Raw genomic sequence first — 21,890 nt, 5'->3', positions numbered from 1 at the left:
AGATTCAGTAATGATTCAAAAACACTTCTAAAAGTTTATGTAAATAAAAATCTTTCTAATTTCTATTTCTATAATATCATACCTAGTTAGATGCATAAGCAAATACATACATACTTACACTGTTCAATCATAATTCCATGATTAATATTCTATGCTTCGACGTGAATAAGACATCTTTAATCAGGATTATAAATATTTCCTCTTATTAAGTCTGCAGTTCAAGTTGTAGAAAATAGCGAAAAAAATAATATTTTTTTTCTATATCAGATCAATGCATAAGCAACTACAAACATACACTATTGATTGAATTTTTATTTATTTCTAAGTGAATTATAAGACATTTCTAATCAGGATTAAAAATATTTCCTCTTATCAGGTCGGACACCATTGCAGTTCAAGTTGTAGAGAATAGCGAAATCGACGCACCAGTCACTTTGGATGGTGTATTGAAACAAACCGAAGACTCACTAATATTGGATAATAATTTGGCACAGAGTGAATTAGAGTCGCCCTTACACGTACAAAGCGATTTGGCATCTACTGTGTTCGATAAAAATAATTATGTATACGAAGTGAACGAGAAAACTGATGAAAATACAGATCCGAATTTCAATGATCATATAAATATTATAGAGAAACCTGCGTTGCCACCAAAGCCTGATAATTTGGCACCTGTGCGTTCTTCGTCCGTCACTGCTAATGAATAATTTTACTATTAATTTTTGCTTTGATGACAATCCTTAATTATTTATTTTTATTTATTCAAAACAAGAAAGGAAGGTCGCTTGTGTGGGATGCCAAGTTTCATATTTGTGCCTTTAGGCGTGGAGACTTTGGGCTCGTGGGGCGAGGATGCTAAATCCTTTTTTAAGGACCTGTCATGCTGTGTCGTCGAATCCACGGGGGACCGGAGGGCTGGTATGGTGGATTAGATGATTTTTTTTTTGTAATATCGTTAATAAAAAAGAGAAAGATGCTTTTCGCATTTAGAATATTAATTAGTACCTATAGAATTTATTTTATTGTAAATAGATGCATTAATTATATAAATTGTTTTGATGAGATTGACCATCAGCCTTGAAATGAGATTGATCTCAACCTTTCGCGGACTATAGATCAATCTCCAGGTTGAACCTGTCGCGTACTATAACTACAAAGAAATTGTGATTTTAGGCCTCAGCGACTATGCAGTCATAAGAGTACATACCTGTCAACTAAGGCATGATGAAGCGGTGCGGCGAAAATGTTCAAGCTAGATCTTGGAACTGTCGCTGCAAAGTACGAAATCTAATAAGTATAAAGTGCAATCGTTTTGAGATAGGACATGTTGCCAGTCACAGTCGATATTTCTTAAATCTGTGTATAAGTCCCGCAAATTGCTATTGCGCTGGAACCGTGGAACATCTAAATGTCGTCATTTGACGTATATTTAAGTAAATATATACCATCAGCTCGAAACTTTAGTCTAGTGCTGACGTCACTAAAATGGCGACCACGCGTATTAGCAATTTGCGGGACTTATACCTACCTACCTATTAATTTATAGCCAATAGATCATGAATAAACTGGAAGTATTGTGTAATTAATTTGGTGTTAAGGCTAAGCTAAACATGCCTTAAGAGTAACTACAATTAGTGTAGATTTTAGTCATTATAACCTATGGGAATTTATTTTTGTATGTTTTTCTATATTTTGTTTTTTACAATAAAAAGTGTTTACCAAATTACTGTTTAGTTTTTGTGTAACCTGTGTTGTTTCTAAAACCCCATCATCGTGATCTCCTTGCCAGCTCACTACTGAGTACGGGTATCTTCTTAGAATGAGAATGGTTTGGGCATAGTCTACCACGCCGGCTAATTGCGCATAGGCAGACTTGACACACTTTTGATCTTTGATAACATTATAGAGAAGTCTCAGACATGCAGGTTTCCACACGATGTTTTCCATCACCGTTAAAACAAGAGCGACAAAAAAATTGGGTCAAGTGCGAGTCCGACTCGCACACGACAGGTGCCGTATCATCATGTAAGAAATAACTGCTCTTTTTTTCATGACGGCCATTTTGAAATCTTTGTTATTGTTATTATAACAGCAATAAGATGATATACGGGTACATTCTGTGAAATTTTCAACACTGTACCTATGTACGGTTCATGAGATAAGCCCACTGACAGACAGCCGAGCAGACGGACGGACGCAACCCCAAAGGGTAAACTATTGATTCTACAAGAAAATTTGATAAGTTAGTAAGTAATCTGTTAATTGTTAGTCGTAAGTTAACCTTTTTTTTGTTTGTTAGTATATAGCTATTTGTATAAGTTTGTGTTTTTGTTGCGCTGTAGTTATTGTACCACCTAATCGCGCATGTCACGTTCACATCTAGTAGACAATTAACAAATAATATTTCTGTATATCTAGTCAGTTTTGCGGACTAATAATAAGAGTAAACTATATGAATGTAGAAGAAATGAAAGTCATTTTTGAATAAAATTGTGATGATTTATTTCAATCCATAGCCGGCAACAAAAATGAATTATTTTACATGTCATATCAATATATAATCATACTGCATACACTACAGCACATACAATAATGGGAGAGCTTCAACAGAATTATAAAGCGGCTTTATAATACACATTTATTTGTCGAAAAATAATCTCAGATTTTACATTTTGTAGATAAACATTTTGCTATGTTAAGCGGGTTAGGTTAAAATAATTTGTGGACGTAATAGGTGCGTAGTAAAGAAAGTGGCACGAAAACGGCTTTTTTTAATTTAAGGTTCTTTAAGAAGGTTGTGTGGGGTGACCACTAAATCGACGTATTCTTTAAAAGACATATATCCTTTCCAGGTGTCATTAAGAACCATTAAAGAACTACTGGTTTTTCTAGTAATCCTCAACAATTTCTTTTTAAATCACCTGTTTTAGTTGCCTTTCTTTTATTATATTGATTTCCATGGACTTGCCCAACATAGCAAAAAAAAAATGATTAAATTGTGATACACTTACTAAAAATACAAAAAATGAAAATCTTTACAGTGACAAAATAACTACGGCACAGAGTAAAAAAAATATTTACACAATATACAAATTACAATAATACAATTTTAAATAGAATACTCCAATTTTGAGCATTTTACGAATTTGGAGGGTAGAATGTGGTAAAGGTGCGAACACACTATTGTGTTGTTTTAGTTTTCGTTTTGATGCGAAATGATCGGAGTCAACACATTTACAATCATACTTATAATAAAACTGTATTTATAATATAAAGATATCCAAACCTGATCTGTTAGACGCGCATTAATTGGTAACTTCTGCGCGCCAGAAGTTGCGACACATTACAACACACTAATGTGCTGCAGATTTTCTAGATCTAGAATAATGGTATAGGCACACTTAAAACGGTCCAATCATCGGGACGTGCGTTAAATCAAATCAAGTTGTAGTATTTTTTACCAAAGACAGTGCGGAAACGGGATGCGAATTTAGAATGTATGTTTCTGTTATTATTTTTACTAGATCAGTTGATTAAACACAGTCGTGATTTTTTTATTGAGTATTTTATTTTCACCTTGTTTATGTTTAGAAATACACCAGTATCAAATGTGTCGTTTTGTCGGTGTATTTTTATGGTCATAAAATACTAGACCTTCATTTTACTCAACGCGCGTCACGTAGTGAGGGATGATACAGTTTAGAAATGTAACGCCCTGTTTCTGACATAATTCAGGATGCATCCGATAAAACTATTCGATCAGTAAGAAATTTGGAATGTTCATATTAGGTATTATATAAATATAATTAGAAAAACAATTTATACCTAAAAGTAGTTGTTAAGTCCTTAGCGGGAGTAGATACCTATTTCTCATAAAGATATTTAATTTTTTTCATAAGCTTGTTTCGACATTGAATGGAATCGTGAATTTCTCGAATGTGGTTTACAACGCCAACTAAAGAGTCACAAAACTACTATATATTTTGAAACTTGTTAATAAAACTAGTAAATTTTGGAAAGTACCTATTGTAATTTGAAAATGCCGTTTAAAAACATATAAATCATAACTCATAATATAACCTAAGTAACAGTTAAAAGGTTTGAGTTTTTCTACAATTAATTTGTTACATAAGAAATAGTTCACCCGCCAATTTCTAAAAACAAACTTTTCAACATAGCTACAAACGTCGCTAGAATATTTATTGGCTTTCATTTATTCGACATCAATATTAAAAAGCCGTTCTAATAAATATAAAACATTTTGGCTTCTCCAAAAGGATTAGTAACACGAAATTTATTAATAAACCTCGAAAAGAGGGTGAAAGACGTGATTTAAAGACCGATAAGATTAATAATAGATGAAATGATAATATTTTTATCACGTCTCTCAGTAATCCGATTTGTCGTAGCTGCACGTCTCCTCTCAGTTCCGCTTAAGTTGACAGACACTCTAAGGCCCGGTGTCCACCTAAGCGGAGCGGATGTTCAGTCGAATCAGATTTTTAAAAGATGTGATAATTTTTCCACGTCTTTTATTCGTTCCGTTCCGTTTCGCCTTGTCGGAAACCGGACCTGAGGGTACGTGTCCGTTCCGCTCCGCATAAGAAGTGGAGACGTGTGTTTTCGACCAATCAGGTTATCGTCAGATGACATAATAATTTCATCACATTACCTCCCAATAACCTGATTTGCGTTTGTACTGAAGCGAACTGCCGACTGGCTTCGCTTCAGTACAAACGCACCCTTACAACTGCAACAGATTTAACAGATTGACGCCAAGTTCAATGAATTATTTGTTTATTATGATATCTTACATTCAATGCTTTGTTGCTATAGTCGACGCATTTTAAACTGAGTCGTCGAGTTATCTGTCTGTTTCGCTCGCACTTACAGATCGTAGGTAAGCGCGAGCGAAACAGACAGATAACTCGACATTTATTCACAAAGTTTGTGCCACATATCCTTCAGTACCGAAAGCCGAAACATCAAAAACAGTCAAATTTTCCTACAAAATAAATAGCCAATCGAATTTCAATAAATAAATAATTTTATAATTTTCTAAACTTATGCACTTTAACACTAAGCCGCATCCTGACCAATAAAATTCGCGACGTGTGCTAAAAGTTTTCGGCGTAAATTCGAATCTTTTATATAAACGTCCGTCATTTTGTATGTGGATACAATAATTTTACAGTTTTTTTTTTGGTGCGGACGCAGCTAAATACAGAAATATCTAGATCAGTAGGCTGAGACTAAACGAGTGTAATGTTAGGTACACCTTCAGATGACCGTCAGAGACTACTTGTCTTACTTCCACTGTATGTAACAACTAATTTTAATGCAGTAGAAATTACGGGCCTACGCTCATTTGGCCTCACTTTTAAAAAAATACCTTCCAATAAAAAAAAACCGCGTTACTTAAAAAATAACGTATACATACTTGTGTGACAATGGTAAGCTTCTGTACACAAAAACAAAATCGAACTTGCGCTTTTTATTTTTCATTTTCATCTAATTCGAGAGTTTGAACTGACACGACTATCACCTTATTCAAACGCTAACAACATTATCGCTTTCTAAAGCTCTAAGTGTAATATAATTACTGTAGGGTAACGTTCTTGCAATTCACGAAGGCGAGTGAACTTTAATTGTGGTTACGTCGTAGGCTGAGATCTATAGAGCGCACTTTGACTTAGCTCAGATAGGAGATAGGTTTATGTAAGAGATATAGCTCTGTCTCGTTTTAACTCTGTCTTAAGTCTAAGCTAAGTCAGGTGCGCTCTATAGATCTCATCCGTATACATTGCGTAAGTGTGCGTGCATGTCAGATGTAAAGTCGCAATAGCAAGCGTTCGCAAACACACATTTACTTAGCTTACTTATACCGATACGACTTAAACACAAACATGAGCAACTCGTCTTTAACTTTACTGAAACTTGCTAACATTTGTTAATGAAGTTAGCCAGAGGTGTCAAGTGCTTGTTAGCAATTGAATACGGTCATAAAAATCCACACTTATAGTCACACGTTACTACGGGACCCAGCCCGATTTTTTCTTACTTATAATAATAATTGTTCATACTTTAAAGCACTCTCAAATTTCAAAAGTATTTTTTCTCTACACTGATACAAAAAAAGGATTAGATTTTAAACACTCATATCTTCAGATTTATTTTAATATCCTCAATCCACGGAAAGAAGTTAGTACAGTGCTCTCTCTGTTACGCAATCCCATAAAATGACAGACGAAAATCTCAGTAAGCGTTAACCATTTTGAGGCACCAATCAATCACAAACGAAACCATGTTTTCAAATTGAATTTCGATTGTTTTTTGAAAACATGTTTGTGATTGGTTGGTGACTCAAAATGGTTCACGCCCATTGAGATTTTTGTCTCTGTCATTTGCATGGGATTACGTAACAGAGAGATCGTACTAACTTCCTTCCGTGAATAGAGTAGGTATAGTAGTTATTAATTTAGACAGCTAATTGGTCAGCTTTATGATTTCTGGCTAACAAAAATGGTCAGATTCTGACTTTGAATAACTACTATGAATAAAATCAAGACATGGTTGTTCAAAACTTTTACATCGAGTATTGATCAACAATTTTATCAAGATAAATAAGTATAACATAATTTCAAATGTTTTAAGATAAATTCATACTAATATTATAAATGCGAATGTGTGCTTGTCTGTATGCTAACCCTTCACTGTCCATCTGTTCAACTGATTTTAACGATGTTTGGTACAGAGATAGCTTGCATCCCGGGGAACGACATCATCTAGTATTAAATAAGTTTAATGAGTTACTCGAAAAATGTTGCAAGCATCAAAAACTTATATGAAGTCCATCGAAATTAAAAAAAAAAAGAATACATTATAATCTTAAACATAATAATCAAATAAAATCACAGCATATTTCTCTTATATGTAACTTCGAGAATTTGTTTTCAAGAAATTTAAGTCAAAGACCACCGCCACAAACACATAATAAAAAATAAAAAAAATTATACATGTACTTTGTCTAGCAAAATTACACTTAGTTAACTTGTCATGACACTGTGGCTAATTCTGTTGTACACTATATCTAAACTAAACTAAGATGACAGCTCTAAATATATTGCTATCTCTTTCATAATTAATTCTCCTAGCGGAAAAGGATAGCATTAGGTTTAGGCCTGTCGAATTAGTTTAGAAATCGTGTACAAGAAAATTATCCAGAATATCATATTTAAAAATTAGTGGTGTACTTTGTCTAACAAAATTACACTTATTTATCTTGTCATGACACTGTATTGAGTCGAAGCAACTTAAAATCAACACCTTAACAACTGAAAAGGTTCGAGTTGTCGACCGTATAAAGTTTACCCCGTCAGGACAACATTGCAATACCAGCGTTTCCACGAAAACGACGACTACAAACTCAACCACACAACGACTTGCATTCATACCTGAATTAAAAAAAAAAGAAATTTAAAAAAAATATAGAAGGAACCTTTTGTAAAAATTAGTTAGTAAATAAATAAATATATTGCAATTGCGTCCAGTCCAAAAGCTACAATAAAATGTTTGTCAATGGTTAGTTACTCATTTATAATGAGATACCCTTATATAAATACAATAATTTCATACATACTATATCAATAGTAGTAGCTTTCCCATTGATATGGTTCATGTTAGTTATACAATATATACACTGTACTACTGTACATAACAAGCGTGTTACAAATATATAATAATACTTAGATTTTGTTAATGTAATAAATAAAATAACTTGCTATTTACTGTTAATTATTATTTATTATATAAAGGATGATATTCAAAGAATTGATTACTATTTTTACCATAATAAATTATAATATTGTTTATTATATTATACATAAATTATAACCCGTATTGTTTCGAAACAGTCTTTTTAAAATAAAATTTAAACTAGATATTTCTAGTCCTGCTAAATATGCAGAAAAAACCAGCCACTAATTTTTGCTTTTCTTTGTCTGGTTTTTCCTGCATGTTTAGCAGTGGGAGGGCGGGCGGTGCATATTGCATGCTGCATGTTGAACCATACAGATTTGTCTGTTTCAACAGATTATAGCAAATTAAGCTTTTGGTTCCTTGTATATCATGGATTTCCGCAAAGTAACGCCTGCTTCTATACAACATGTCATTTACATCAATTCTTTGCATACCACCCCAACAATTATTGCAATAAGACACCATATATCGTTAGTATTAAGGTACACATTCGATTAATTATTATCCTAGTAGTGAGTTAGGGTGAAAATGAATATTGAGCAGAAGTGGGATTACTTTATAAAAAAACTATTTAAACAAATTGTATATTATTAAGGTATTTGTACCAATGAGGTTTAAAGCAATTAAGTTTTAAACTAGGAGTAGGGAAAAAGATAGACGGAGCAATTTTGTTGAAGGCTCTGAAAAATGACAAGTTATTCAATACAATAAATAATAAAATACACCAAATTATCGTCAATTAAGTAAATACGAGATTATGTACAACTGTATTATAAATATTTCGTTTTTTGGTTTTATTCTACTTTGGTAAGCTGCATCAGTTCACCGTTTTTCGGCGCGAAAGAGTAAGATATACTTTGACAATTGTGTATGACAAGGATATGTAGGTATCAGTAGTAGTTCGCCCCGAATTAAAATCTCGCGACCTATAGATTCGTCGCGTATAAAACTATTGCAATAAAAAAGTGTATTAACTTTATTTCTATTCGATAATAATTGACTGATATTATGTTGTTTAACTACAGAAAATGACTGAAATTATATATAAGTTTAAATTATGTTTAGTTATTCAGAAGAAATTTGTCCATACGTCTGTCAGAGAACTCTGCTATGACGGACGGCGGACAAGCGCAAATTCACCCAAGTAGACTTGGAAACCTCACTTAACTCGCACAAATAAAATTTAGAGAATTAAAATAATGCTCCGTCTATCTTATTCAATAGATCCTTGATCATTTTTATTTCAGTCCATAAATCAATCCACCCATTCCCCATACACCAAAAAGGACATTCTAAAGGCTCGAACACACAAAGTGTGACAGCAATCGGACCAACATTCGTTCGTCGAACAACGCTTCATTGCACGCGTTAATGTTGAGGTACAGTAGCCGGCAAGAAATATTGTACATCCACCTTTAGAATGAGATTTCGGCTTTGTAGAGCGTTGTCTCTGTCACTCATACCTATGTAACGTTTAGTCGGTCTCAACGACAGAGACAATATTTTTTATAATTTTTTAGTAGTTTATCTACACTTCAAGGAAATTACTAAATAATTTTAAATACATATCAAAAATTACAGAGACAATGCTCTACGAAACCGCCATCTCTTTCTAAAGGTCGATGTACAATATTTCCTGCCGGGTACTAGTACCTACAGATCCATCACACTTTGTCCTTAGTATGAGCTCGCACGTTTTGATAACGTTGATGGATTTCGAGTATCGAAGGAAGTCGATGTCGAAGTATAATGGACCTAAAGTCTGTTTAAGGTCAGAGTTAGTCCATTACTACAACCAGTGAATAGGAATTACTGAAAATACGACTTCATTCAGTCTCCAAATACGACATTAGATGATGCTACTTGCACTGATACAAAAAGGATTTTATCAGGATTGCTATCAGGCAATGCAAGCAAGTAGTAACTTATAACGGATAGACTAGCTGAGGTCATAGGTACCTTCAATCACTATCACTGTGGCTAAGATCTATATAGCGCGCTTTGACTTGAAGATTGAGTTAAAACGAGATAGATTTATGTCAGAGGTATATACATCTGTGTCGTTTTAACTCTGTCTTAAGTCTAAGAAAAGTTAGAGTGCACTCTATAGATCTGACCCTATGAGGAGCTTGAATCGCGTAAATGAAGTTTTCACCTCGGATGAATTATATAGTATTATAAAAGTTTCAAGGTACAATAATCGGTCCAGCAGGGCTTGACACCAGCCCGGGTCGAGCCCATTAATACCACCTGATCTCGTTCACCTTTAAAACGTGGAGCTTTAGGTTCAATTCGCTCTGACGTTAAATACTATTTCGATACTCGAAATCTTGCAACGTTGTCGACTTGTGTAAACTCGTACTAAGTGTCGAGGCCTCAATACAATAATAAATTAATATATCAATAAATTAGTTATAGTAATACAGTTGTGAGTGTTGTGCATTACCTATCGTGGTGCTTGTCGAGTAGGTACTCCTTGAAGCGGCGAAGCAGGTGCTCCGACAGTTGCGTCACCTCCGGCCACTGCTTGAGCACCATCACCCCTACCATTACCGCTAGGCTTGTTGTTAGCACGCGCACTCTAGCAGACATAAACAATACAATACAATATAAGCTTGGATTTGGCTCGCTCCAGCAATGCACGGGGCTGCAATTGCTTGTACAGTATGGTATAATAATATTGTAAATTGATCACTTGAAAAGAGCAAACGCCGAGTTTCTGAGGTTCTTCTCGGTAGGAACGGCATTCCGAACCAGTGGTAAATTAAACTAGTTGACGATTCAAAAGCACTTGCAAAGTTTACTTGAATAAAAATATATTCTATTCTATATCATTATTAAGTTTTCTATGATATTACGTCCTACAATGATGAATACGAATGAATGAATGAATTAAATAAATTATTGATTCAACACCGCCTTCACCCGCCATCCATTGCTCCAATTTCATATTAACCTAGAATATGACAGTGACTTACCTGGTGCCTAGGAAGGGCATGGCCACTCCTGCCACCGTAGCAACCAGTGGTAACGCCAGTTGCAGCAGCGTGATGGCCACATTTAGAAGTTTGACGAGTAGCAATATAGGAGGCAACGCTGCCGCCCCTCCCGCTTCGCCCGACCCTCCCCCTCTGCCTCTACTCACCATCTATAACTTTAATACCTAGAAAGTAACAAAGACTTACCTGGTGCGTAGGAAGGGCATGGCCACTCCTGCCACCGTAGCAACCAGTAGTAACGCCAGTTGCAGTAGCGTGATGGCCACATTTAGAAGTTTGACGAGTAGCAATCTAGGAGGCAACGCTGCCGCCCCTCCCGCTTCGCCCGACCCTCCCCCTCTGCCTCTACTCACCATCTATAACTTTAATTAGATTACCCTAATACCTAGAAAGTAACAAAGACTTACCTGGTGCGTAGGAAGGGCATGGCCACTCCTGCCACCGTAGCAACCAGTAGTAACGCCAGTTGCAGTAGCGTGATGGCCACATTTAGAAGTTTGACGAGTAGCAATCTAGGAGGCAACGCTGCCGCCCCTCCCGCGTCGCCGCCCGCACCTCCCGCCCCTCCCCCGCCGCCCCCACCCGCCATCCATTGCTCTAATTTGCTAATCTGCATAATAAAATAAATCATTTCTATTTCATGTCTTAGAATATTAATGTTAACAAGTAAAAACCTGCATGCCAGAGGTTGAGATCCATAGAGCGCGCTTTGTCTTGGCTCAGACTTAAGACATTGTCAAAACGAGAGCGTTATATCGCTGGCATAATATCTCGTTTTAACTGAAACTTAAGTTTGAGCAAAGTCAAAGTGCGCTCTCTTAAGATCTTAGGCTGTGAGTTTTCCATAGTGCTCTCAAAGGTGTGTAAAGTGTGACAATCCGCACTTGTCCAACATGGTGGATTGTAGCCTAAAACCTATCTCTTTCTAAGAGGAGACCTGTCCTCAGTAATGGGCCAAGCGTAGAAGACGAAGAAAAAAAATTGAGTTTTCCAAAATTAGTTGTACAGAGCACACTGGGCATACATTTGTATTTTTACTCTACGCAATATTCTGATTAGTTATCACATATCAGATATCAAATAAAATCAGTTAGAGGATCTGCAGGAAATACTTTTTTTAGAGTTAAATCATGTTAGGTTTATTCTGAGAAGCTACAAGTACCATTAATGTGCTACTCACTTTAGTTTGACATAGGTCTAATGCTTCGTGTATGTCTCGTATTCGCTCTTCACTCTGGTATTGAACTTTTTCCTCTACGTCCGTCAGTGCTTGTTTTAAATTTTCTACCTGAAAATATATACATATTTTTCAATGTTTTATCTCTTAAAAAAATTGCAAGAGATTTTCTTCAGTGTAAAAGGCATCCATATCAGATTTTAATTTTATAACCAAAAACTTTCGCCCGAAGCAAATTCTCTTCGGAAAGGAAAAGACCAAGATTTATTTACGCAAATTGCAGTACGGAAAAGTATGGTAGGTATTAAAAATTACAATTACAAAAAAAATTGACCTTCGCTTGAGTTTTATAACACAAAGTAGGTGAGGATACAGCCTAAGGTGCTCCACCCTTGCGTAGAAGATGCTTTTCAATCTTCTTTTGAATGACCCAATATTGGAATTAGCGGGGAAAACAGAAGGGCAGTGCATATGCAGTCCGGCCAATGGAAGCTGTCATCTTCATAGTTTCTTACTTAGATTATCGAGGTTTCATATGTTTACATGACAATTTTGCTTCTAAATCATGGCGTTTAGCTTAGTATAGCCGCTTCCACAGATTATATAAGTCCCGTAAATTCCTATTGCGCTGGAACCATGTCACATTAACAACGAAATGACGTCATTTTGACGTCAGCCGAAATAAAAATATACCATCAGCTCGAAACTTCAGTCTAGTGCTGACGTTACTAAAATGGCGGCCACACGCATTAGCAATTTGCGGGACTTATACTACCTCTATGGCTGGTTCGCTTATGCGCCACCTGTCGGGAAAATTTGGTAGTGTGTATCCCCATTGGGCATGCGATAGTGACTGACCTCGTTTTGATGCAGTTCAGTGAGATCATTGATTTGCTCCTCCAGCCGCTCCGTCTTGAAGCGCTCCTCTTGCAACGCCGCCGACAGAAACGACACCTCTTGTGATAAGTTCTGAAATGACATCAAAGTTATTGTTAGCCAGCTTTTCCCAAAAAAAATCTAATGAGTTAGGTGGCTATCAATAAGTATTAGACACGGAGTAGGCTGGTCTAAGGACAAGCCGCAGCATCAGGATTGGAGTTGGATACAAAAAAATTGTGGGACCAACTCTTCCGCTGTTGATTAAAAAAAATTGCAAATCGGTCCAGACACCTTGGAGATATCGGTGTACATTTTATAGAAGACAAAAGACGCACCACATTGAGAACCTCCTCCTTTTTGGAAGTCGTTTAATAAGGTGAAGTGAATACTGTCATTACCAACTAAAAATTCTTCCTAAATTTCTAGGGCATATTATGTACCTTAAGCGCGTCCATTTTCTCGGCTAACCGCTCATAATCCTCCCGTCTCTCACGCAACTCGTTCAGAATAGGTTTGATGCTGAACGTCGCCTCCGACATGTTGTTGGAACCCGACTGTGTTGGGTACCTGTTGCACAGTAGAAACCTTCATTTTTTTTTAATTTTTGTCTGTTACTGCAACTTTTAATACTGCTGAACACATTTTGGTGACCTAAATATAATACCCATAATCGAAAAACAAAGTTATAGAAACAAAAAAATACAAAAACAAATTGGTCGTTTTGAAGGAATTGTCTTTCACTCCTCATAATTGAGAAACCTTCTTTTGAGCTGGTTACAGTGGTGCAATATCACGGTGAGGAAGTCCCTACAAGAGACTTAGGTACGTCCAATAATGGAAGTCCGATAGACTTCCATTATCGTGATGACTGCATTAAACAATAAAATTGAACTAAACCAGAACACTTAAAATCGTATTTTATGGGTATTTTTATATCATCAAACAGTAGTTTACATACTCACTCATGCCTTGTTAATATTCAAAGAAAGCAGGAAATAAAAACGCCACATTAGGGAATTTCCGAACCAGATCCGAAATAAAAAACAACATGTGCTTATACGACCGTGCAACGTGCAGCAAGACAAACCAAACAGCAAGTAGTATGTGCCAATTAGGAATCGTGACATGTGATTGCCAAAGGCAAAGCAAAAATGTTAATTCAGGCCTTATTGCCCAGATAGGTGGCCATAAGCTGTATGCATAGAATAGGAGAACGAACAAAAATTTTATACATACAAGTATAGGTCAGGTTTTGTATAAAACTTCTGTCACAACTTGTTTAATTAGAATTGCACTTAATTGTATCACTAGCTGATGCCTGCGACTTCGTTCGCGTAAAATTAGGTTTTTCCTAAATCCCGTGGGAACTCTTTGATTTTCCGGGATAAAAAGTAGCCTATGTCACTCTCCAGGATTTTATCTATACCCATGCAAAAAATCAAGGCAATCCGTTGCACCGTTGCGACGTGATTGAAGGACAAACCGACACACTTTCGCATTTATAATATGGGTACTGATAGCAAGAATCGCTATTTATTTAAACGTCTTTGCGGAATAAACCTTTCTGTACCTGGAAGCCGGAAGGTACTATGTAATGTAATATTGTTGATGAACTGTGTCTGCTGGCTTTGCCGTGCTAAGCTACCCCCCATAGCGGAAATGGCATGCCGTAAGTTTGCGTATACTCTCATTCGAGACGAAGAACGAGGCCGTGGCCTTAGAACGGTTTCGGATTGAGGTTTTTTTGCACTATAAACTATAAGCTCGTTTATATACGCCTGTATTCGCGCGCCTTATGTCACACGCGATTCTCGTCCGTACCCGTAGTCGGAATCCATATTATTGCCGACTGACTTACTGATTCGAGCGAGCACGCCAGAATATATATATGCGAGCATCTCTAGTGCGTACTAGTACATAGAGGTCGTCGGTGTAAACGCGGTGTTGTTTTCGGTCTGGAAAATGTCGCGCACCGTGCCATGCTAAGCTACCCCCACAGCAGAAAAAGCATGCCGTAAGTGTGTGGTTTGCGTATACTCACGGCGCTCCCTCACTCGTGACGGAGGACGAGGGCGATGCCTCGGGCGAGTACTTGTGCGCGGGCGAGGCGGCGCTGGTTGCCGCGCGAGGCAGCGTGGAGCCCCGGCCTCCCTCGCCCGCCTCGGACGCGCGCGAGCCTTCCGAAGACGCGTTCGCTGGACGTTGTAGATACACTCAATACACATAATATGACTGTGCTTAACTGAATAAGCTTTAGTGCCTATTTGGTTATACATCAGCGGGCTGATTTGCTAACTCAGTGTTCAACACTGAATAGCCACCTAACTCATTTGACACTGGCACAATTCACGACAGTTAGGAAACTTCTAACAAAATGTCGACGCGTCAAATGTTACCTACATATTTTGACTTTGACTTTGACTAGGTAGGCTATGAAACTACTAGGTTTCTTTGATTTCACGTCAAGCCTAGCCTTAAATATGACAGATGACGATTTCAACAGAGTTTCCTCACTCTAGTTTACTCTGAAATTGGTTGGTTGTGTAGAACCAACCAATGTCAAATGAGCTGCTTCACTGAGTGATATAAAAATATTTTATGTCAAAATAATGTCAAAATAATGGATTAAAAATAAATGTCAAGTGAACTCGGTGGCTATCATACAGCGTTGAACACTAAGTTAGCTAATCACTCTGCAGATCTCTAAGCTTTACAAAGTTGACAGGTCCAAATGTATTAAGTAGTTTATACTAGCTGACTCACTCCATAGCTTCATTCACTCGGGCTGAATTTCTAAATCTCTAGTATCTGTAACCAGCAGTTTACATTGATATGACAGTGAGTCAATACTTTTAAACTTGTCAGTTTTGTATTAGTAAACCGAATGACACCTTTGCCTAAATAAGGATTCAACTCTGCCTATTAAAAAAAACTTAAGTATAGGCTTTGGTTAGTATAATTCGATTCAATCTTTTTAGCGGCTGAGATGTGCGCTGTGGGAGCGTTTCTGCGCAGGTACAGTACGGACAGACAGTGACGGAAAATGGGCACTGCTACATTTTCCGTCATACATACAGCACGCGGAAAGAAATGTACATCGGCCTTTAGAATGACATTTCAGCTTTGTAGAGCGTTGTCTCTGTCACTCATACCTATATGACCTTTTGTCGGTCTCTACGACAGAGACAGTGCTCTAGAAATCTGCTATCTCCTTCTAAAGGTCGATGTACATTACTTTCGGCCGCGTACTGTACATATGTCATTAGGACGACGCGACTAGTAACTATCTATCTTCTCAGACGCCCATAAATTTGAATCTTACTATAGCTTTAAAAAGCCTGATAAAAATAGCTTTTATTAATAATTATATAAAAACTATCGAACCACCTACACTTTAAATTACACTAAATCATGATTGTTTTATAGTTTTCTATGTTTTCTTAGATCTATTTAACTTACATGCCTTTTTTTTTAAACTAACATGCGTTCCGTGATTTTGAATCAACCTTAAAATCGATTGTTTAAAAAAAACGTTTTAGAACTCTATTAAAATAATAAATAACCTGTAAATAAGAAAAATAGCGGAAACGAGAGAGAAACATGTAATTATGATTCAAATGCTGTGACAAGATAAATGCCCTTGCATGAAACGCTTCGGTGACTCGGAAACCTGTATTACTAGTTACCTACTACTTAGGTATTACATGACTTCAATGCGTACATCATAAATCATAATTCATAATGTAAGCAATGTAATGTAAAACAAGTGACTTGAAACTGTATGATCGTGCAATAGAATTTAAAATACATAATTTGCGTAAAACATATTTATATTTACATTATATATAAAGGCATTGAAATAGAAAACTAGATAATAATCGTAAGAGTACACAAGCCTAAATCGAAAATAAATAAATTGATAATACATGTTTGTAACAAAACATTTTTGACTAGATGATGCCTGCGACATCGTCCACCTGGATTTCCTTTCTTAAAAATCCCTGGGAACTCTTTGGTTTTACAGGATAAAAGTTTATAACCGTCTTCAACATGCAAGTTATCTCTGTACCAAGTAGATGACGCCTGCAACTTCGTCCATGTGGATTTAGGTTCTTGCAAACCCGTGGAACTCTTTGATTTTTCGGGATGACAACCCTCCTTTGGGCTTCTCCGCAGTCGGTAAAAAGTGACATATGTCCCTCCCCTATGCACGCTATCTTTGTGAAAGATAGCAGACAGACAGACACACTTTCGCATATACATACATACATATATACATATATTAGTATAGATATTGTTATTAATAGTAACAAACTGTGCCGAAAATGTTTTGTTCCTTTGAGACAGTATGGGAAAATCTGAGTCGCCAAGGTGGTACCTTATAAATTAGGTGAAGATCTGGTAAAGATCAGACAGGTCGAGATGACAATAGGGGTATGAGGCGGGCGTCCCCACACCGATTGCCATCTCGACCTGTCGCGTACTATAGGTAGAGTTACATTAAAGTAGGTATAGTTTTTTTCTAAATCTCAGATTTCCTGAGAGTTGGACTGGATCGGTCGAAAAATGTATTGCAATCTCATAAACACTCTTTAAATTTTCCCATTCTGCCTTGAACAAAAACGCTTGCATATAAAAAGAATATAATATATAATAGAAAAGTATATAATATAATGTATAGAAAATATAAACTAGCATGTATTTACCTCTCAGTTCCGCGTGTTGTGGGGCTGGCGTGCAAGAATGAGACGGATGATAAGCATACACGTTACATTGTGAGACAACGAATGAATATTATGAGTTATGACTTATAAGGCTAAGCGAAACACCGGCTGAAATGAAAATATGCTAGCATCTCTTCAACTGATCGAATACTATAAAATGCATTGGTATTCTTCAGGAATACTGAAAACGCGAGTGACATCAGCAAAGTGCAAGTTGCTCAAGAATTTCTTCAGCGCGCTCTATGCTACTGACATCACTGGAATTTACAGTACTTACTTAGTTACTGAAAAATAACTTACGCGACTATCTTACAGGCGTAGGCGGTCTCATAATAAGCCGGTGGGTGTTTAGTATATTATATTTTTTCTATATATAGAGAAAATGCATAATGAAAATGCAAATTATGTGCATGATAATAATTAAAAGTTCAATTTAAATATAATTTACTTAAAAGTCATACTAAAAAATGCATAATTATGTAAATAGAAATCAGGTAGGTATAGATAGTGAAACTTAGAATGAACTCCTAAAAGTCGCGATATGTTAAAAATTCTAAACGTGACAAATGTACTCGAAATGTAAAGAATGTATGAATCATGTAAAGATGCATAAATAGTTATTTAAATAATATATTTAACAGGATAACGTTACATCTTTGCAGATTCAGAACAATGGATCGTTAGAAAATTATGAATAGTTGACAAGGTTGGATGTCACTTCATACACTTGATAAACAAATCAACATAATATGAACCATTGTATAGTGTAGTATTTAATTAAGAGATGTTCTCATAGATTTATAGAGACTACCTTTTAATAAATCTAAGAAAAAAGGTGGAAATGAAACAGAGAAAACTGAAAGTGAAGTATTTCTTTGATGAAAGAAAGTTTTTAAATATTTTACAAGAATTTAATTTTACGCTTCCTATGTATATCTAAAAAATTATATCCCGCAAAAGAAGTTCCCGATTTGAACAAAGGCCTGGCTGTTATTTTCAACTTATGCTTGACAGGATGCTCGCCCCAGCTTCGCACGGGTGGTTTAAATATTGATAATATGTACAATGTACATAGGATACTTTCTACGACAAACAATACATGATAACTTGAAAATAAAAACTCAAAAAAAAAAAACGGGCCGAATTGAGAACCACCTCCTTTTTGGAAGTCGGTTAAAAAGTATCGGCTCAGCACAATTTGAAATTAGCCAATATTTTATTTATTTTAAGAATATAAGAGACTGACTTTGATTTATACAGTGTAGTGATCAAAACCTCAATGAAAATACAGACGGTTTCTGATCTTTGATTTTATATATATCTGTTAAACATACAGGTACTAAAACTGTGGATTAACTTATGTACACTTTTTCGTACGATTTCCGAATAAGTAAGGTGACACTTATAAGTCAAATACCAGAACATAAGCCGATTAACTTAATTGAAAGAAAAAAAACATACATTTCCGTCGGCATTTCCTGCACTTTTTAAAAAACATCGCACATCGTATTTTCACATAATCCCTTACACTTCACGCAAAAACCATGTATATATCTACTTGTATAAAGACTATAATCGCTTGTTTGAATGTGTTAAGTTAATAAAACAATGTAGCCTCTTCAGAGGATTTGATACAACTAAGTCACAAGTAGTACTAAAGTCGACTTCTTAGCTTGTCTATGCTCTTGATATTGGATCTTTTATCTTTGGACTATCTAACATAACGGTATAACGACCTTCAGATGTTACGATAAGAAAATAGTTAGTGTTTGTTTGATGGAAAAACTTTTTACTAGTCTACTCGTATTTGTTTTTCTGTTATCTTAACCGAACGTGAAAAAGAATACCTCCACCATTATGTGATAATAGGAAGGAGTCACGATTCGCAGCAATGACGAAGAAAACAGACAAAAATATATATAGTACTAGTAACTAAGTAAGTAACTATTATTCTTTAAAAAAACCGAGCCTCAATAGCTCAACGGTTAGAGGAGCGGACTGAAATCCGAAAGGTCGCCGGTTCAAACCCCACCCGTTGCACTATTGTCGTACCTACTCCTAGCATAAGCTTGACGCATAGTTGGAGGGGAAAGGGGAATATTAATCGTCATTGGCTAATATTCTTTTAATAAAAATAAATTAAAAAAAAAAAACTAAGTGACTTTGTAAAAACTAGACAGGTATAGTCCGCGACAGGTTGAGATGGCAATCGTGGTGGAGTCGCCCCGCATGCCCGCATAGCCCCCGCGCAAACCCAGTGCGGAATAGCGCGGGTGACGTGCGGGTGTGCGGGGCGTCCCCCGCCTCATACCCCGATTGCTAACTCGACCTGTCGCGTACTATAGGTGTATTGTGCTGCTGCTGCTTGCTACTCAAACAAGTAATTCTACTAATAAAGTACTAAAACAGAATCTATTTAAGTAAGGGGATAAAACATTGTTAGATCTTACAATTCCACCAGATTTTAAGATGATATGCATGTACTTAGTCGAATAGTAAAAACTTATTTCTTTAGGGGTTAGTTATAAGTAGTCCCTAACGGCCGAATACTGGAATAAATCTTAAGGTGCTCCAATCGCTAGACTATTTTTTGACATTTATTGTAAGGACAAAATGTCAAAAATTAGACACTTTGGGCCTATTTCATAACCACCAAATAAACTTTATCTAACTAGTGAATTTAACAGGTATCCTTGCCCAAAAACTGCTAAAATATATTTATTTCTCAAAGAAAGTTTATTAGTGAAACAGGTCCTTATTATAAATAACGTATTATAATATTTCAGTATTCTGTCGCAAGTGTACATAGACAAACAGATTGATTTCTTATCAAGATATGACGAGAAAAATACGAAAAAGTCGAAAGTTAATATGGAAGTGACAGAATGGTGAAGTTAGGCACAAAATGGCACTAAACGACATACTTACAGGGACCCGTGTTTTCTGCGAGACAAAACACGAATATTAACACATATCACACATACATACGGACGATGGGAACTAGCTGAATTCGATATTATGAGATATGACATATTATGGTAGTGTCAACGTAGAGCGGAGCCAGCAGTACCGATTCACCGTCTCAAGTTACGACTGCAATACCAACTTTACACGAGACAGCTCGAGCAGTTAAGAGCACTCAAGTACCCTCGACCCCCAAGCTAGGTCAACTCGTGTCATGGGGGTTAGATTTGCAACTGCACTTGACAATCCGTTAATAAGAGTGAGTGTTAGTTGTTCAACCATTAACTGCTCAAACTGCCCGTATATGGCCGCCCTTATCTGCTTATAATATTGGACTATTACCAAATAGAACAAATTTTAGGCTAGATAAGAAAGTGTCAGCATAGTCCCGAAGCATATATCAAAATCAAAGCTTACTTTAGACGACTTGCGAAAGCTACAAAACATTAAAAATCAGTGCGTATTACATATTACAAAAAAAAAATGTCGCAAGCCGTCTAAAAAAGCACGTCGACATAGCAATAGAATCGAAAAGAAAAAGTAACATACAAAGAAAAGTAAAGCTTTTGTTCCCACAATTTTTTAATACCAAACCAGCATCGTTGTCTCGATACAGTCCAATTTGGGTTGACGGATCATTCGTGATTTTTTCTTTTCTTCGAAAATTCCGACGAGTTAAGTTACATACTTGCGGTGCGACGTCCCATCACAAAAATCTACACGACGTCATTCTTGTGATGCAACATCGCGCCCCAAGTATTGTAAAGGGCCATACAGACCGATGAGTTGCATGTACGATGTTGTGAACCGAGAATCTTACGGAGAAGGTCCAATACTGCACATTGCTGCCCACGTTACTACAATGTTTCTATAAGACAGGATTTTTGTGTGTTTTTATGATATTAGATAGCAGATACAGACCGGCGAGTTGTGCGATGTTGTCCGCAGAGCCGAAGCGGTTGGACCGTGAAAATAGGTGAGCAAACTCGCGCGGCGCAGACATCACACTGCCGCCCAGGCCTGTGATGCCATCCCGAATGTTGCCGCCCACGTTCCTGTGAAGATCATTAAGTATTGAGAAAATCTACAAGAAACTAAAGAAGGGATCTCAAGAGGCAGAAGAGCTAGAGACCCACGTTATGACAAAAAAAAATGGAATGACATTTTCATTGTATTCTCAATATACGTCTCAAACTAGAAATTAGAACACAGACGTGTTCTAATTTTTAGTTTTAGACGAATATTGAGACCCATGTATCTTGCGTTACGGTTGTGTGGGTACCGCAAAGTAAAGTACGCGGCAAAAAGTAATATACATCGACCTTTACAAGGAGATAGCAGATTCGTAGAGTTGCAGTCTCCGTAATTGAAACCGACAAAACGTCATGT

The 21,890-nt window shown here is 36.5% G+C and overlaps 3 protein-coding genes across 3 annotated transcripts in view; 1 reads left to right on the top strand and 2 right to left on the bottom strand.

Annotated features, from left to right (window-relative positions):
• Window positions 1-1,723, top strand: part of Fim (plastin-2 Fim) — a 76,573-nt gene extending 74,850 nt beyond the window's left edge. Inside the window, exon 15 of the mRNA XM_034981002.2 lies at window positions 377-1,723. Within this exon, the coding sequence (XP_034836893.1) occupies window positions 377-707 (331 nt within the window). The 3' untranslated portion in view covers window positions 708-1,723. The remainder of the gene's footprint in view (window positions 1-376) is intronic.
• The window catches only part of LOC117993102 (uncharacterized), a 254,416-nt gene that overhangs the window by 49,486 nt on the left and 183,040 nt on the right, over window positions 1-21,890 (bottom strand). The window lies entirely within an intron of this gene.
• Dmtn (transmembrane and coiled-coil domain 2 protein Dmtn) overlaps window positions 2,460-21,890 on the bottom strand; it is a 43,095-nt gene continuing 23,664 nt past the window's right edge. The window contains exons 9-18 of the mRNA XM_034980884.2: window positions 21,423-21,556; window positions 20,466-20,480; window positions 17,520-17,543; window positions 14,855-15,008; window positions 13,254-13,380; window positions 12,793-12,903; window positions 11,938-12,045; window positions 11,165-11,367; window positions 10,205-10,339; window positions 2,460-7,454 (exon numbers count right to left, since the gene is read on the bottom strand). Of these exons, the coding sequence (XP_034836775.1) occupies window positions 7,427-7,454; window positions 10,205-10,339; window positions 11,165-11,367; window positions 11,938-12,045; window positions 12,793-12,903; window positions 13,254-13,380; window positions 14,855-15,008; window positions 17,520-17,543; window positions 20,466-20,480; window positions 21,423-21,556 (1,039 nt within the window). The 3' untranslated portion in view covers window positions 2,460-7,426. The remainder of the gene's footprint in view (window positions 7,455-10,204; window positions 10,340-11,164; window positions 11,368-11,937; window positions 12,046-12,792; window positions 12,904-13,253; window positions 13,381-14,854; window positions 15,009-17,519; window positions 17,544-20,465; window positions 20,481-21,422; window positions 21,557-21,890) is intronic.

Source organism: Maniola hyperantus, chromosome 23, assembly GCF_902806685.2.
Source record: "Maniola hyperantus chromosome 23, iAphHyp1.2, whole genome shotgun sequence".
Classification (NCBI taxonomy): Eukaryota; Metazoa; Arthropoda; class Insecta; order Lepidoptera; family Nymphalidae; genus Maniola; species Maniola hyperantus.
The sequence above is the reverse complement of the archived record's forward strand: the minus strand, read 5'-3'. Positions and strand labels throughout refer to the sequence as shown.